This window comes from Siphateles boraxobius, unplaced genomic scaffold (genome assembly GCF_051911475.1).
Source record: "Siphateles boraxobius isolate OS27281-9 unplaced genomic scaffold, OSU_SipBor_1 5, whole genome shotgun sequence".
NCBI classification, from domain to species: domain Eukaryota; kingdom Metazoa; phylum Chordata; class Actinopteri; order Cypriniformes; family Leuciscidae; genus Siphateles; species Siphateles boraxobius.
In genome coordinates, this window is record NW_027509141.1 from 31,430,092 (window position 1) to 31,447,893 (window position 17,802).

Here is a 17,802-nt window from a genome sequence, read left to right on the forward strand (position 1 = left end):
AGGTTTGAGGCTATGACAGAAACATCCAGAGAGATGTTGAAAATCTTACAGACTGCAGATTTCAGGCAGAGAATATCTAGAGGAAGTTAGTAAGGTTCCCTACCCAGAAAGAGATGTTAGTGCTGATCTGGGAACAGCTGAGAGATGATCCCGCGCTAGCAGAACACACCTCACTCACCTCTGCTGCCAGGTAGGATCCTGTGGCCAAGTGTTTAAACCTGAAAAGGCTATTCCAGTAACCAGCGCCACCACGACACGGGTCATGCTGAACCACCTGAAATATGAGATCGGAAGAAATGTCAATGGGAAAGCTGCATTAAAACCAGCATACGAGACATTAAAAGGCCATTAAACCAAAAAATATATAGTATACATGTTTTTTTAAATAATGTAAAAAACAATAATGTAATGTAATGTACTATAGGTGTAAGAAAACGTCACATCCTGTAATGCTGACAAAGCCTGAATCCGAAATCGCACCCTATACCCTCAAATAGGGTGCTATTTCAGGGGACAGCCATTTGTAGTGGAGTGAGAAACCTTCAGAAATGTTATTAAGTGCACTCATTCGATCCCACAATGCTAATTAAAATTAGCTAGGTTTCTCCTACGATTAAAACTAATGGATGGTAACATTGTATTCTATGATGTGCAACACCCACCTCCATTAAAATCTCAGAAAGTTTAGTTTAGTGTTTCATGACAAAACATGCAACTCACCTCCACTTCCCACAATGCTTTGCTGCTGGTGGCAGAGGTGGCGGACTGGCGGCCAGTGGTTCGTAAGAACACATGTTGCTTCTTCCTGTGTTCATCGCAAGTGAGAAACTTCTCCTGCTCGGCATGAAACAGCCGAACCACGTCACCCTTAGCAAACAGAAAGAAGGAATTAGCACCATCACCTTCTGAAAACTGCCTAGATGATCCTTCAACAACAACTCCAAGAACTATATTTCATGCGTTTACCCCTTTAAGAATGATTTCTTTGTTGTCACTCCATTTCATAAATAAAACAATCTTCCAGCTAGTGTTGCAGTTCACCGAGTTCACCTGAGAAGAACGGAGGAGAAAGAGAGTCTTAAAATAACCTATGGTATTTTTTGAACATTAGCACTTACTTAAAACAATCATTTACAATACAGAGATATTCTAGCAGAGAAAGTGGATCTTAAATCAGGGTTATCATAGCATAAAATACGTCATACTAACACTGGGTTCAGGGTATTTTGTTACGTTTCCATTTAAACCACTTATTTCATAGCTGTTAAGAGCAGAATTTTATTTACATACATTCATGCAACATGGTGTAATGCACATCAGCACAAAAAGATAAAACTGAAGAAAAAGTAGACAAACCTCGTTGCAGCCAGGATTGTCCACTAACTGATGGCTGCTGGCGTGCAGAGGCTGTCCTGCGTTTACAGGATTCAAAACCACTTTATCCCCAATCACAACCTAAAAGAGAGAAAGAAAAAAACTCAATTCAAAGATATTTTGTGAAGTAATTGTGCAAGTTTGTTGCATGTGCAAAACTAAGAACGACAGGTTGTCCCTCACCATTTTTTATGAGACTTACATGAAAGTGACTGTCATGTAAACAACATACTTTTGTGGGAAATTTTTTATCATCAGAAGTACAGCTAGGAAAATAAGTAGATAACTAATTAAATAAGTAAACAAAACAAATACATTCAAATTGTATCGGTCACACACAAGCATAAACAAGACGACTCTCTGCACACAGCATACAATTAACAAAAAAAAATCTAAAGTATAATAAATAAGAATAAGATAAAATTTATATAAAAAAAAAAGAATATGATATAATGATTAAATATATTATATAAAAATATATTTAAATTAAATAAATAAAATTGTTCTATTTTTTATATTTTTTTGTGTTTTTCTACCAGTCAAACTAAATTACTCCCATAAAACTGCACAACTTAAATCTGACTGACACACAAGATTCAATAAGACATCTACACAGAAGATATTTATGTGTTATACAGCAATTCAATAACAAGACTCAAATGTTATATATTTAAATAGACAATAGACTATTTAATAGACAATTCTTTTTTATGGAATGTTGGAGTATTTATTATAAATGATTTATCTGTGCACATCATTATTTTTTTAATTCAAGCACCCTCAGAATTTTTAATGAAAATAACTTCCCCTCCCTCTTGCAGCTCATCTCTTCTCTTCTCTGATGACGTGTTTACTGGCACAAGGGTGTGGAAACGTGTCATGTGATCGACCAATAACAAACCACAACCATCCAATCAATTCCCAATGGACAAAACCTAGTCCCACCCTACATTTTTTTTTTATTCGAGAAGCTGTTTCACTCTGATATACGTCACAATAGGGAAGAAACGGCTACCCCCATTCTGACTTTAAGCTCAATTAGTTCATTGCACTAACTGCTTTTGAATATATAGCTCAAGAATACCATACATTTAGGTTATCTCTTGTCGTGCCTCAGTTTTGCACTTATTTATGTCCAACAAGACCAGGCTAAGTTTAGTTTCAAAGTATTGGCGTGGTTTCCCATTATGGGGGCTCACTGTCAGTGGTGCTCTCTCCCACAGAGGCCATTTTTAATGGCATTAGCAGGGGAATTCAATGCTGTGAGCTTTTACATCATGTAACTGTCATTGGGACCTTATGTAAAAAACACTCTTTCCCCCCAGAGATTAGCAGCGGATGACACCCCATGGCTCCCATGCAACTACTTCTAAGCATCTGGAGCAAATGGAGAATGTTTTATGTCTGGTTCGGTTTAGATCACATCTTTTCAGGAGGCTTAAAGGTTGTAACTACAGTTCAGGCCATTTAGAGCCCCAAGTGAATAGCAGAATCCGTTTGACATCCCAGGTCCATTTATTTAGTTCCAAATTCAGCCTCGCACCAAGGAATTCCTCGCTTGAAAACAAGTGCGAGGTTCTGAATTTATTTGATTTGGCCCAATTTGCAGGACGGTATTTCTCATCGCTCCTCATCTCTGCAGACACTGCCTTTTGCCCCTCAGAGATTATGATATATACACTAACTTGGGGTCAGTAAGATTTGTAAGAATTTTATTTTAAAAAATTAAAGAAAGTAATACTTCTATTCAGCAAGGATGCATTAAAATGATCAAACGAAACAGTAAATACATTTATAAATGTTACAAATAAATGCTATTCTTTTGAATGTGCTAGTACTCAAAGAATCCTAAAAAAAAAAGTATCATGGTTTCCACAAAAACATGAAGCAGCACAACTGTTTTCAACATCGATTATAATAACAAGAAATGTTTGTTGAGCAGCAAATCAGCATATAAGAATGATTTCTGAAGGATCATGTGACACTGAAGACTGGAGTAATGATGCTGAAAATGCAGCTTTGCATCAAAGGAATAAATTACATTTTAAATTGTATTAAAACAGAAAATGGTTATTTTAAATTGTAAGAATTTTTCCCAATATTGCAGTTTTTGCTGTATATTGGATCAAATTTCAAAAATATTAAAAAAAATCTTACTGACCCCAAACTTTTGAACGGGAGACATTCTGTGCATGTTAAGAGTACAAGGCTTTGCAAGTTTGCAAACTAGAATTGTTTCCACACTAATATGGTAAACATGGCACTATGGATAGAGGACAGCACAATTGCAACAAAATCTGAGCCCAGTTAACAGTTTAAACTGTGTATGTTTCCACTCACACTGTCTCCAATGGAGCGGAGTTTGTAAAAGGGCTGTATGTAGAACCAGGAGCCTTCGTTTCCAGCTGAGTCCAGCGTCACACGCATGGCGTTCTTCTCCAGCAAAGCAGGCAGTCGTTTATTCACAGTAAGGTACTTATTGCTTTTTAAATGCAACAGCTGTGAAACATAAAACACACAAACTTCTGATATTAATAGTGCAAACAACATTATTTACAAAAAGCTGGTATACCAATGAAACCCCTTTAGCTATACACATGAACATAATTAAGGCCGCATGCTGAGGTCACATGACACGGTCTTATAATAAAATGAATTATGAAGAGCAATTATGAATGCAAGCTCAATGACACTGAACAATGAATTTCTGTCCTGCCAAGTCCTCAGTGACACAGTGAGATCCCTCTGCCTCCCGTGTGCCAGCTGGCTGACCTACCTGAATAACGTTTCCGTACTGTATCACCGATCCCAGCAGCTTCCGGTTTTCCGAATCATTCTGTTTCTTCTCTAGATCAGCAGCATGCTGAAAAACAGAGGTGAAAATGCAGATTAAAAAGACAAAAAACATAAATGAAAGTGAACCTCTAAACAAGTTTATAAAACAACATTTCAATCAACAATCATTTGATATACATGTATTGAACATCAACAATATATTTAAAGGGCGTATTTAATATCAAAATAGACTTAATTTAAGTCCAGTTTAATGAAAGATTGTATATCATACCCAAGTAGCATAAACGCTCAGATCCATAAAACCATGTTGCACAAAACCAGAATGTGTAACATATTGCACTCACATGTAGTTTGTTGAGTAGTACAGTGTCTGTGGTGCTGTTTCCACCAGGTTTTGCTGCTTTCCAGAACTGTTTCTGGGCTGAGTACCGGTTCATTGGACTCAACCTGAACAGACAGTCTGGAAGGGAAAACAGAAAAAACACAAAAACACCTTATGGAAAGTTCACACAAGCCTTTTCACCTACTGTACGAGCCTTTATACTGTGCGTACATACCAGTAAATCAGAGTTTTCTAACAAATGTATGTACATACGCCCACAGTCTCATCAAGAAGGCTCAAGGACCGCTTCATCAACACCAAACCAGAAATCAATTATTTATCATTATCATTAATATTATTTTTTAAATAATTTTAGAAAATAAAAAAAAGTTTGTTTTCTTTCCTCTTAACGTTCGCCTCTTAAAGGGTTAGTTCATCCGCGTTCACGAGTCCGCAGTGACGCTGATGACGGAAGACGCTGCTGACGTGTATCTGGTGCGTCCGTGTATTCGGGCTCAAATAAATATGGCTGGGCAAAAAAATGCAAGTCTTCCTCTGTGTGGAAATCCTTAGACATGTTTGTGAAGATTGTTTTGTTTCCAGCGTGCGTCTCCCTCAGACTGTAAACGAAGCTCGGGCGCACCAGATACACGTCAGCAGCGTCTTACGTCAGCAGCGTCACTGAACGCGGATCCCCAACAGAACCGGAAGACACTACAATGCTGAATAAAGTCGTAGTTTTGGTTATTTTTGGACCAAAATGTATTTCCGATGCTTCAAAACATTCTAACTAACCCACTGATGTCACATGGACTACTTTGATGATGTCTTTATTTCCTTTCTGGACAAGGACAGTATACCGTTCATACATTTTCAATGGAGGGACAAAAAGCTCTCGGACTAAATCTAAAATATCTTAAACTGTGTTCTGAAGATTAACGGAGGTCTTACGGGCTTGGAGCGACATGAGGGTGAGTCATTAATGACATCATTTTCATTTTTGGGTGAACAAAAAATTAAGAAGTTAGAGTTTTTCCCCCCAAGCAAAGAAACCATAATTTCAACAAACTGCAACAAACGATTATTTTGATAATCGATTAATCAGTCGACAATTTTTTTTTATTAATCGATTAATCAGATGAAAAAATCTAAAAATCATTATACATTGACATTTTTCTTTATTAAAAAGTCATTTTAATCCATTATTTTAAACAATGTGTAATATAAAGCCTATGAAAACAAACACAGTGTATGTACTGTAAGCTATGCTGTACATTATAAGAAAAAGGTTAAAATACAAACAGAATTTAAGCAGAAAATTAAAATGACTAAATTGAAATAGTAATAATCAAAAACAAAAGTGTTGAATTTTTTAATGAATTGATCAGACACGTTCAGTTTTCAAATGTCGTTACTGTTCTCTAACTGAACTAAATGATTTTTATTACTATATAAAAAATATTAAAAAGCCAGTGGGGGTGGGGGTATGGGGTGCAACGGTGAGCAAGTGATGTAAACATTGCTGCGGCTAAACACTGTAACACCGGTAACACCGACTTTCCCACCGACAGCAAAGCCTAACTCTGACCCAACATATGACGTAGGTGTAGCATAAGCTTAGGTGAGAATTGAAGAATGCGTAAACAAAGAGGAAAGAACAAAACTAAGCGCTGGTCACGCATTATAAGTCTAAAACTGAATAAGGATTTCGATATAAGAGAAGAGGAGCTATGTACTACGTCAGGTCAGAGGTCATTCTCCCGATGGAACACGACTCTCTCGTGAACGCAAGTACGCCCATTGTCAGAAGCCAGTGATTCTAGATAATCAAATTATAAATATGGATATTTTTCTTTTAAAAGCGCATCGCTTCAATTCAGAAGGCATTTGTTAGGCCGCTGGAGCCGTATTGATTACTTTCATGATGGAAGGATGGCTTTTTGGAGATTTAAAAACTCTGGATATATTAAAAAAACTCTTTAAAAACTCTGGCTCTATTCAATGCCATCACAAAGCTGGGAAGAGCCAGGATATTATTTAATATAACTCCTATTGTGTTCGGATGAAAGAAGAAAGTCATATACACCAAGGATGACTTGAGGTTGAGTAAATTATGGGATCATTTTTGGTGATTTTTTTTTTTTTTTTTTTTTTTTTGGTTAACTATTTCTTTAATTTAAAAAGTAAACTGCAATCTATTATTTAATATACAGAAAATTTAAATCTTTTCAAATTCCCTTGAAACTGCTTAAGTTTCACTGGATTAACTGACCTTTCAAACATGAAACAAAACTGCAATATCTCCATCAGTACTGATTCACCAAAGTGTATTTAGCCAGTTTTAGAAAGGATAATCAGGTTAATTTGAGATATTGTGGCCCATGTGCTCTTTATTATTCTATTAAATGATGAAGCACAGACTGCAGGCACAGCTGACTAGAACAATTCATTTAGTTTCCAAAAGAGGACACAAGAGGACTCAAGCTTGTCTTACATTAGCTAAATGACTGGGTCACATTGCCAGTTTAACTCCAAAAGGTGACTTGAATTAAACACACCCCAACCATAGTGGCCAGTAAAATACAACTGATAGGCTACAAATTGCAACTGATGCAATATAAACAAGCTGCAATTGAAGTAATAACTGTTGCAGAGTTTTTATTATTTAGAGACATGAACGGTCTCTCAAATCATGTTTACACAGCAGTAACAAAAGCTGTTGTAACTATGGTAATCTGGCAGAAACTATAGTTACCATGGTATATTTTTGTGAGGTACAGCATGACTAAGCCAGTGGATTATGTTCCTTGCTAACCAGTTGGTGCGGAAAGCTTTTCTTGTCACACATATAAACTTTGAGAATGAGATGCTATTATGCTAACCATGGTTACGTTCCATGAGAAGTAGTTACAATGTTATCATGATGGGATAGGACTGCACTATGAGAGAGGCTACCTGACAGCGTGTAAGAGGAAGGAAAGAGTAACAGGAAGGGAGGGGAGACACGCAAGAGGACATGATTAAGTGTGATGGGTAAAAATAGCACTATGTCCGCAGAGCGACTGAGAAATGCGGCCAACACTAACGCTAGCACTCAGGGATTAGCGGCCAGGGAATGAGGGAGAGGGGGGGATAAGAAGAAACACTGAAGGACTGGAGGTTGAAAGTTAGGAGAGGAGAATGTGAGGAGAAAGTGGGACAGAGGATGACGGTGAGAAGAGGAATGGAAGGAATGATGGAAGAGAAATATAGGTTGATGGTGGAGAGCTTGGTCAAACTAAGAGATGACAGCGAGTTAGCATGCTAATCCACAGAGAGAGCGTCATACCACACCAAAACAAACACTAGGCTATCAAACTATTATGGACACAAAGAAATGCACAATTATAACAGGAACCCCTAAGCGTGATTCTACAGTACCACCACTCCATTTACCATGGTTCTACAATAGCAACACTAAATTGTATGGTATTTTGTCCAGAAACATTAACATTAGGGCTTATAGCATACTCATGAAATGGCAGCTTTTAAAATGCTATACTATTTTGTCTAATTAAAATGATCAACCATTTTAAATGTTGCGAGTGAATGTAGGCAATAGGGATCACTGTATTTTGAGTGTTGTTTCAGTGTTGTTATTATGAATTTTTTTTTTTAAAGACCAATTAACTTTAAGTGAGCATTAGATGACCATAAAGGTAATCTCAATATAACAAAAAAAAAAGGAGCATGAACAATTAACTTTTAATTATTATTATTTTTTACATTTTTAAGTTTCGGGTAAACTATCCCTTTAAAAGCAATTCAACAGACACCTTTTTTTAACATCAAACGTCTCATGTCTGTTCCAGTGCCAACAAAAACAACTTTTCATGTTCACTCACTCTTTTTTTTTTCTGTAGTAATCAAAACGGGTTTGAGATACAACACCCTGTCTGGCCTCTGATGAACAATTAAGATGATGCATTTTCAAAAAACACCTTTGGGGAAATGGTTTAACATGTAGCTGACCTTCAACTGAAGACACTTTTATTTTTAATACAATAAATCTGCTGGAATCTAATGACCGATTCAGTCTATTAAGCATCTGTCTTGACTGAACAAGCTTCAAAAAGCATATGTTAGATATGAATGGGTTAGCAAAGCTCTCAGAGACACCAGTCAGTGATCACTATATTGTTGCCCTTGTTGCCCTGACTGTGGTCATTGGTAAAATCCACAGGACAAAAAAAATATGAATGGGTCCTTCTTGCCTGAGGCCAATACGCTAGTATGCCGCTGCTCATCACAGGACCCTGGGACTACGTTTGTGGCCTTGTCCCAGGATCAGAAAGGAAGGGCAAACTTTTGAATGACACTCTAAGGCTATCTGAGAAAGCAGGCCTTTTAAACAGCTTAAGCAGGCTATTAATACCATGAGGGATCTAAAGATTTAGTGGTGACACTCTCTCAAAGCAGAAGTACAGTGAACAAAGCCCAGCCACTAGTGTTCTGCTACAGCTACCTGAAGAAGGAAAAAAGGATTCTTGTATGACTCAGAAATGCTCAAGTGTTTCCCCCATTACAGCATTGCTCATAATAGCAATATTATAATCTAAAGAAATACAGTGTTCACGAAATGCCACAATACTTTTATCATAAAAAATATATAATGTACAAAAAATGATTATAATGGTAGTAATATTATTTACAAAACTACAATGCTATACAATCCAATAATAGAATAAATTACTAAATACATTATAATAAATTAACAAAATAAAATATTTGTATAATGCTTTATATAATATTTATAGAGTTTTATTACTTATTTTTTTACATACTTAAACATATGTATAGTTCTAAATTTCTCCTGATAAAACTAAATTAATACAATGTCTGCTTGAATAAAACAAAAATATGATATATACATACATGAGGGTCAAAAGTAACCATAAAATAAAAATGCATTTAATAAGTAATACTCAACACCACTGCAATAACAATAACAAATTCCATGAATATCTAGGGTGAACATGATTTCACCAAGTACAACATCTTAGTTGATCATGGAACAACATTTCAATCAACCAATCAGATTTGAGGGTCAAGTTTGCTGCTTATTTTAAGTTTAGGCCTACAACCAGGGTTTGGTGTTTCAACATCAGTGTAATTCACCGATCATTTCCCTCTGATTTTAGGGATAAGTTATGGGTAGGGTTAGGACTGAATCTTCGGACAGGAATGTTCTTCCAGGATCAACAAAATATGTTGATCCAGGAAGATGTCTTTACTTGGCAAAATCCTGGTGACCTGAATATCTAAAAATCTAGCTATTCACACAAAACAACCACTCAAGCAAAGGTAACACGGTACATATCCCATCAAGTTTACACTGTTGTTCTGATATTGTATTTGACATTTAGGCTGAGGTCATTGTCTAATAGTTTCAGCTTGATCTCTGATATATTCTAGGCCTGATGTGTCTGTCCGCCTACACAGCTGTGTCTCATTAATCAAACAGGAAGTGCATCGGCAGTTATGTGTTCAGTGGTGTGTGGCAGCTGTGTTGAGAAACCAGCCTTTGCATTTAGCACAGATTAAAAATAAACATTTAGTCAACCCTAAGAAGAGCATTTACCTCAAGGTCATTTACACATTGTCCATCCCTGGCTAGGGATTTTTTTTGGAGCAGGAGACCGTGACTATATCTCTATCATCATAACACAAGAGCTCCATTGTTCCAACCTCTGAATCTATTTCAAGACCAAGTCCAAAATTCTGTAATTTAGACATTCAATAACAACAACAAAAAATCCAGCCTGGCACATAAACATGACACGGAGCCATGTAGAAAAAATAGTAATCTTCACTACACGAGATACTGATTTCAAATAGCTAACGAATTAAAGTTATTTGAAAACACATTTTATAAATTATATCATCTCAATATACATTTGATTATTTATATATACAGTATCTTTTTTTCATTTAAAGTTCCACATTTTTTCTGAAGAAAACAAGTGAATAAAATCCATAAAATAAAAAAATACAAAAAAAACTAATTTACCGAATTATTATAAAGAAAGCAGTTTTGCTGAACAGCAGTTTTTTTTTTGTGCTTTTTTTTACAAAATGACTGCTAAGAATTATTCTATTTTTAATTTATTTTTTATATGAACCTATAGTATTTGGTCACACCATCTCTATAACACTCTTAACACAACTCTATAAACGACATCTGTGAAAACAGCTGAGCCACTTTCACACTACTGAAAAAAGCAGTTAGGTTAATAGGAAACAATGCTTCCCTGTGAACAGCGTTTGAACTGTGAACCCGCGGCTAGTTACACTTTCAGTTCACTTTAGTTCAGCAGAAAATGTTATATTCAACAAACGCTTCACCACAAGATTATGACTATAACAACACCCACAGCTGGTTACTGTAAGACTTTATGTGCATATCTGCCTGCGTTCGGTGCAGCTAATATTATGCAAAGCCAGTAATGAAATGGGTACTTTTCCTAATATTTGCATATGGTATCAGTAAGAATGTGACAGCCATCTGCTGCGTCCACAGCTAACAGTTCAGAAGAGCTCTAGTCATGATCAGAGCAAACATGGCCTTGCTATATCACAAACTCATCAAGGCACTGTATTTGCATAGATCCATCCAATTAAGTCTAATTTCCATCAATGGCACTGCAGAATGTTTCACCTATATACAGCCATAATTGTGTTTGTGTTTTTTTTTTTTTTTTATATTTCAATATAATGTGTTGGATTGTGGATATATATATATATATATATATATATATACATACATACATACATACACACAGTATATATACCAGAGAATACATTTAAAGGAATAATTAATATATAATCAATATACTTTAAGATATATAAAAAAACATCTTACAGGTTTAGAATGACATAAGTAAATTTGGGTGTAAACTAGCCCATTAATAAATTCTTCTCTACTAGAGCCAGACATTTTCTGAACTCTAGGCCATGAATGAATTGAAGAATGTTCTTCAGTTCAACATGTGTCAGATTATGAAAGGATCTTTATAAAAGAATGGGCAAATGTGAGAATTTGGAGGCTGAGTTTTAGCAGACTGAAATCATTCCAGTAAAGCTCAGGGTGTCAAGTATCAGAAGAGGGCAGACAGGAGATGTGTAGCTGATAGATGACAAAAGCCTGAAACAGGAGCTGGGTGGAGAATAGCTGAAGGGGGAGGCCATCTTTATGTTACAAAGTATGAAGAAGCATGACTGGTTTATAGCTGCCAGGGCCACAAACAAGAGTGTAAGCGAACTGGTAAGGAAATACTAAGTGAATACTATTATTCAACAACAGACATAAACTGAACAAATTTCACAGACATTTGACAAACAGAAAGGGAATATTGAGTCCCTGAACAGTGCTAGGGTCAATATCAAAAGTAGCAGTCATGTGGTGTTTCCACCAGCTGCTTTAAGTTCTACAGTGCATCACATCTTCCAGATTTGCCTGTTATTGCTGTGTGATGTTGGTCTACTCTTTCAGCGATGCACTTGCAAGTTCTCGAACATGTCTGGGGGAACATATGGTCACACGTGGCACTACAAGCACAATCATCAGACTTTCTGGTCTCCCTGTGGCTCTTTCATTACGAACATTGCAGTTTATTGCTCTGTACACATCTGCAGTCCTAATGCCACCTGAAGCAGGACTACGGCAGTTTCACACAGGTGATCAAGGATCTAATGTTTTTCAGTCAGTAGAAAGGTCTCTTTAATGTCCTGAGTTATTGGAACTGTGACTTTAATTGTCTACCTCCTGTAAACTGTTAGTGTCTTATGGACTGTTCCACAGTTGGGTGTGTGTGTGTGTGTGTGTGTGTGTGTGTGTGTGTGTGTGTGTGTGTGTGTGTGTGTGTGTGTGTGTGTGTGTGTGTGTGTGTGTGTGTGTGTGTGTGTGTGTGTGTGTGTGTGTGTTTGCAATAATTGTTTATGCTTCATTAAATGAGCATGAAAAACATTGTTTAAACCCTTTCTAATAAAGATGTAAAGATATTTGGATTTTGCATAATTATCGTTAAAATACAGTGTACCAAAAAAGGGACGTTTCTTTTGTTGCTTAGTTTATATATATTTCTAGTTTAATTTAGGTTGAAGAAGCACAGAGGCCCACACACAATGTCCTTCAAGAAAATGTCTTCAAAAACGTTTATTCAAAGGCCATAAAAATGACAAAGTGCTCTAGTTGTTTATGTTCATTATTATTGTAATGTTATGTGCTTTGAGACACAAGGTAATTTAACGCCGTCTTTCCTGACGTTTTGCAGAATCTGCTGTACGTGTTCATGTGTTTTGAAGGAAGCGTGGCTTTGTAGACACTCTGAAGGGATAGTGGGATTTAATGCTTTTAAAGCTAGCTTGCTATTGCTAGCCTCTCCGAAATTCCCTACCCTACCTTTAAGTAGTTGACTAGTTATTCAGGCAACCCAATGACTAATCTGTTTTGCATATACTTACATCACTAAAGACAATATGGAATTTGGATTATATACAGTATCAAGTTTACGACTGAATATTGATTACTGAAAAAGTGCCATTTTTAATAGTTTTTTTTCTTTCGGTAGTCACTATAGAGTATTCTTGTTAGCATTCAATATTTCAGTTGACCAACATTGAAATCTAAGTATTCTGCCCTTCCATGAGGCGTTTGAGGATATATTAAACCAGACAGGGAGAATCATCTGGCTAACTATAGAGGTGTCTGACTCTCAGCTTCATCCATCAGTCCCTATAAAAACACAATATCTGTCCATCAAAGTCAGTCACACTTCAACCAAAGTGTACTAATCAAATTGACAGCCACACATGGACATGCTAAGATGCACACGATAAACTCCTTAGCAAACGCCAAAACATAGAGACATACAAAACAAGCTGACAAAGACCCATCCATCTGCCACATCCACTCATCCTCATGAGCAACCACAGAGAGCAGTGTCGGGAGCGATTGACAGCCCACTGTACAAAGCACAAGAACAATAAATGCTTTGATATACTTCAAGCTAAAATCGAAGTACAAACTACTGAGGCAATGGCATCATTAAAACAAAATCAGGGCAAAACCAAGTTTGTTTGGGGAGTTCGAAACAGCTTGCCAAAGTGAACTTCCAAAAAGTTTAAGGTCAGTAATTTAGTTTTGAAAGAAATTCAGCCAGGACACACTAAAATGATCAAAATTGACAGAGCAGACTTTTATATTGTGAAAAAAATATTAAGCAGCACAACTGCTTTCACCATTGAGTAAACGATGCCAGACTTTCCATTTTTGAACAAACCAGTCCTTTAAAGGTACAGTAGCAAAAACGGTTCATTTTAAAGGGATAGTTCACCCAAAAATGAAAATTCTGTCATTATTTACTCACCCCCATGTCTTTCCAAACCCCTAAGATTTCTCTCATCTTCAGAACAAAAATGAAGATCTTTTTGATGAAATCTGAGAGCTTTCTGTCCCTCCATTGACAGCCTATGCAACTACAACTTTGACGCTTCAAAAAGTTCATAAAGAGATCAATATGTGAAAATGTCTCAAATTTTGAGAAAAGCAACGATCGCTTTATAGGATGAACTGATTGAATTAAGGCTTTAATGTATTCACATATAAACATTCATCAACTTCCATATCAGTTATTGTAAACGGAAGCTCAAGCATGTTAGCTCGACGAGCAAAAACTAATGAGGTTCATTCCTATGTTACTCAGCACAGAGAAAGGATGGAAAATGTCAAACTAAATTACAACTTGTCTCGGTACAAGAAGCCTGGACTAATATTCAAAGTGGGCTTCAGGGGGGAACAAATCATACAGAAGTGCAGTATATTTGAACACTCTCTAAATTCCTCAAGCCAAATAAGCAGAAAGCTTCTCTGAAGAGGAGGACGCTACGGCTTCAGCAGCTTCATGCTTTAGCAGGACAGACTTGGACAGAAAGAATCACTGACTTGAAGCCAAATTCCAGCTTTATTGCAATTATGAGAGATATAAACAGCCCTCAAAAAATGTAAGGATTGTGCAGAAAAAAGTTCTACGTACGGTGTGTGCATTCAAGCACCTCAGTTGGACTTAAAAGGTAATACAACGGTGTGAAGCACGTCAAAACATCAACTATTCACTACAAGTCACAGAAAGAAACCCCTCAGACTGGGCAAAGAATATTTTATGAAACAGACAGAAATGAGCAGCAGTGTCAAGGCAGAGACTTGAACACTTCACATGCAAAGCCCCACTGAAGCCCTAAACAGCTGGTAATGACAGTTCATCTGCCAGTTGATACAAATTTCAAACCATATTTACATGCTTGTTTTATCTAATACCATTTCAGTGACAGTCACTGTCTCACAGCTCTCTTTTGCATACTATGTAGTAGAGATGGGAATATTAAACTATATATATATATAGGGTGATTATTACAAAATAGTTGCTATCATCATCATATTTAAAGTGCATATATAGAACGCATTTTATGCCTGTAAGTGATTAACTTTGCATTTACCTAATGATTACCGGCAGTTACTATTCTATCCAACTTTTCATTGAGTGAATAAATTCACAAACGCACACATATACTTAAATATACATATCTATATGCATGTGCTACTGTTATATTTGCACAACCAAATTGATATGTACATATGTGCATAGTTGATCACAAAAAATTGTTCACAATAAAATCATTAAGATGCATTTAAAAAATAGATGCGAATTTCAATTTCATGCCAACTAACATTTCCACACTGAAAAAGTGTATAACCTGAAATTGTTAACTTTGCAAATTCCAAATTCTACTTCAACTTGACCTAACAAATAAGAAAAAATCGTTGGTGTAACCTAGTCTGTCAGTTATAGCAACCTACTTTAGTCAGATTACATAATTTTTATGACTGGAATAAAACCATTTGTAAATTATTACAAAATGAAAGGCATTTCTAACTAAAAAAAAAACACACTTTTTAAGTGCTGTCATTGCCCCATAACAACTTTTCAGTTTTTCTTTTTAATTGAAGCCCTCCACATGATACACATTTCATTTTTGCGAGGAATCAATCTGTTGCTGATCGAAAACCGCTAATTCTGATCTAAGCATCCCTAATATATCAAGCTACCTGACAGGCTGTCATAAGAGCCATTTATCAGCAGAAGGGGCTCAGACTGAGGTAACTCCCAGCATACCTATGCCTGGAGGACAAGGTTAGCTAATTTCTGACAGGTTTCATCTTTAAGGAGAGAAATCAGTTCCTTTTCCACCACCAAAAAAGTAGTCACAGCTCAATCCTGCTCCTGAAGAGCTACATTCCTATTGAGTTTACCTCCAGTTCCATCAACCACAACTGAACCAGCTAATCAAGGTTTTCAAGTTCACCAAAAAATGGCAGACAGGTGTGTTACAGCAGGTACTAAGCTCTCTCTTTCTCTTAGCTTTCTCTCAAAAGACAAATGTATCACATTTTGCTGCATCATTCTCATTTGCACTACATTGAATATAACACTATCTCTGACCTTTCTATTTTGACAAAATTGGGTGAGACATCATTCAAGTGAAAACACAAACAGAAAACAGCCTTTACATATAACACCTTTTAAAAGTGTTTCACAGGCAACATATGCTTACGGCATCAGGGATTCCGATCTGGTCTCCTATTGGAAGCTCAAACGTGCTGCGTAACACGAGAATGAACCTCAGTGGTTCTTACAGAAGCTCAAACGTGCTGCGTAACACGAGAATGAACCTCACTGGTTCTTACAGAAGCTCAAACGTGCTGAGTAACACGAGAATGAACATCAGTGGTTCTTACAGAAGCTCAAACGTGCTGCGTAACACGAGAATGAACCTCACTGGTTCTTACAGAAGCTCAAACGTGCTGCGTAAAACGAGAATGAACCTCAGTGGTTCTTACAGAAGTTCAAACGTGCTGCGTAACACGAGAATGAACCTCAGTGGTTCTTATAGAAGCTCAAACGTGCGGAGTAACACGAGAATGAACCTCAGTGGTTCTTACAGAAGCTCAACCTTGGTGCGTAACACGAGAATGAACCTCAGTGGTTCTTACAGAAACTCAAACATGCGGAGTAACAAGAGAATGAACCTCACTGGTTCTTACAGAAGCTCAAACATGCGGAGTAACACGAGAATGAACCTCAGTGGTTCTTACAGAAGCTCAAACGTGCTGCGTAACACGAGAATTAACCTCAGTGGTTCTTATAGAAGCTCAAACCTGCTGCGTAACACGAGAATGAACCTCATTGGTTCTTACAGAAGCTCAAACGTGCTGCGTAACACGAGAATGAACCTCAGTGGTTCTTACAGAAGCTCAAACGTGCTGCGTAACACAAGATTGAACCTCATTGGTTCTAACAGAAGCTCAAACGTGCTGCATAACACGAGAATGAACCTCAGTTGATCTTACAGAAGCTCAAACGTGCTGCGTAACACGAGAATGAACCTCATTGATTCTTACAGAAGCTCAAACGTGGGGAGTAACACGAGAATGAACCTCAGTGGTTCTTACAGAAGCTCAAACGTGCGGAGTAACACGAGAATGAACCTCACTGGTTCTTACAGAAGCTCAAACGTGCTGCGTAACACGAGAATTAACCTCATTGATTCTTACAGAAGCTCAAACGTGGGGAGTAACACGAGAATGAACCTCAGTGGTTCTTACAGAAGCTCAAACGTGCGGAGTAACACGAGAATGAACCTCATTGGTTCTTACAGAAGAAGCTCAAACGTGATGCGTAACATGAGAATGAACCTCAGTGGTTCTTACAGAAGCTCAAACTTGCAGAGTAACACGAGAATGAACCTCAGTGGTTCTTACAGAAACTCAAACGTGCTGCGTAACACGAGAATGAACCTCAATGGTTCTTACAGAAGCTCAAACATGCTGCGTAACAAGAGAATGAACCTCAGTGGTTCTTACAGAAGCTCAAACATGCTGCGTAACAAGAGAATGAACCTCACTGGTTCTTACAGAAGCTCAAACATGCTGCGTAACAAGAGAATGAACCTCAGTGGTTCTTACAGAAGCTCAAACGTGTTGCGTAGCACGAGAATGAACCTCACTGGTTCTTACAGAAGCTCAAACGTGCTGCGTAACACGAGAATTAACCTCATTGATTCTTACAGAAGCTCAAACGTGGGGAGTAACACGAGAATGAACCTCAGTGGTTCTTACAGAAGCTCAAACGTGCGGAGTAACACGAGAATGAACCTCATTGGTTCTTACAGAAGAAGCTCAAACGTGATGCGTAACATGAGAATGAACCTCAGTG

The 17,802-nt window shown here is 37.2% G+C and overlaps 1 protein-coding gene across 5 annotated transcripts in view; it reads right to left on the reverse strand.

The window, feature by feature from the left end:
* itpr1b (inositol 1,4,5-trisphosphate receptor, type 1b) overlaps positions 1-17,802 on the reverse strand; it is a 140,791-nt gene that overhangs the window by 107,729 nt on the left and 15,260 nt on the right. For all 5 annotated transcript variants that reach the window (XM_077203976.1, XM_077203979.1, XM_077203977.1 and 2 more), the window contains 7 exons: positions 4,515-4,630; positions 4,151-4,237; positions 3,715-3,873; positions 1,357-1,455; positions 967-1,050; positions 721-867; positions 179-274 (listed from right to left, as the gene is read on the reverse strand). In XM_077203976.1, coding sequence (XP_077060091.1) covers positions 179-274; positions 721-867; positions 967-1,050; positions 1,357-1,455; positions 3,715-3,873; positions 4,151-4,237; positions 4,515-4,630 — 788 coding nt within the window. The remainder of the gene's footprint in view (positions 1-178; positions 275-720; positions 868-966; positions 1,051-1,356; positions 1,456-3,714; positions 3,874-4,150; positions 4,238-4,514; positions 4,631-17,802) is intronic.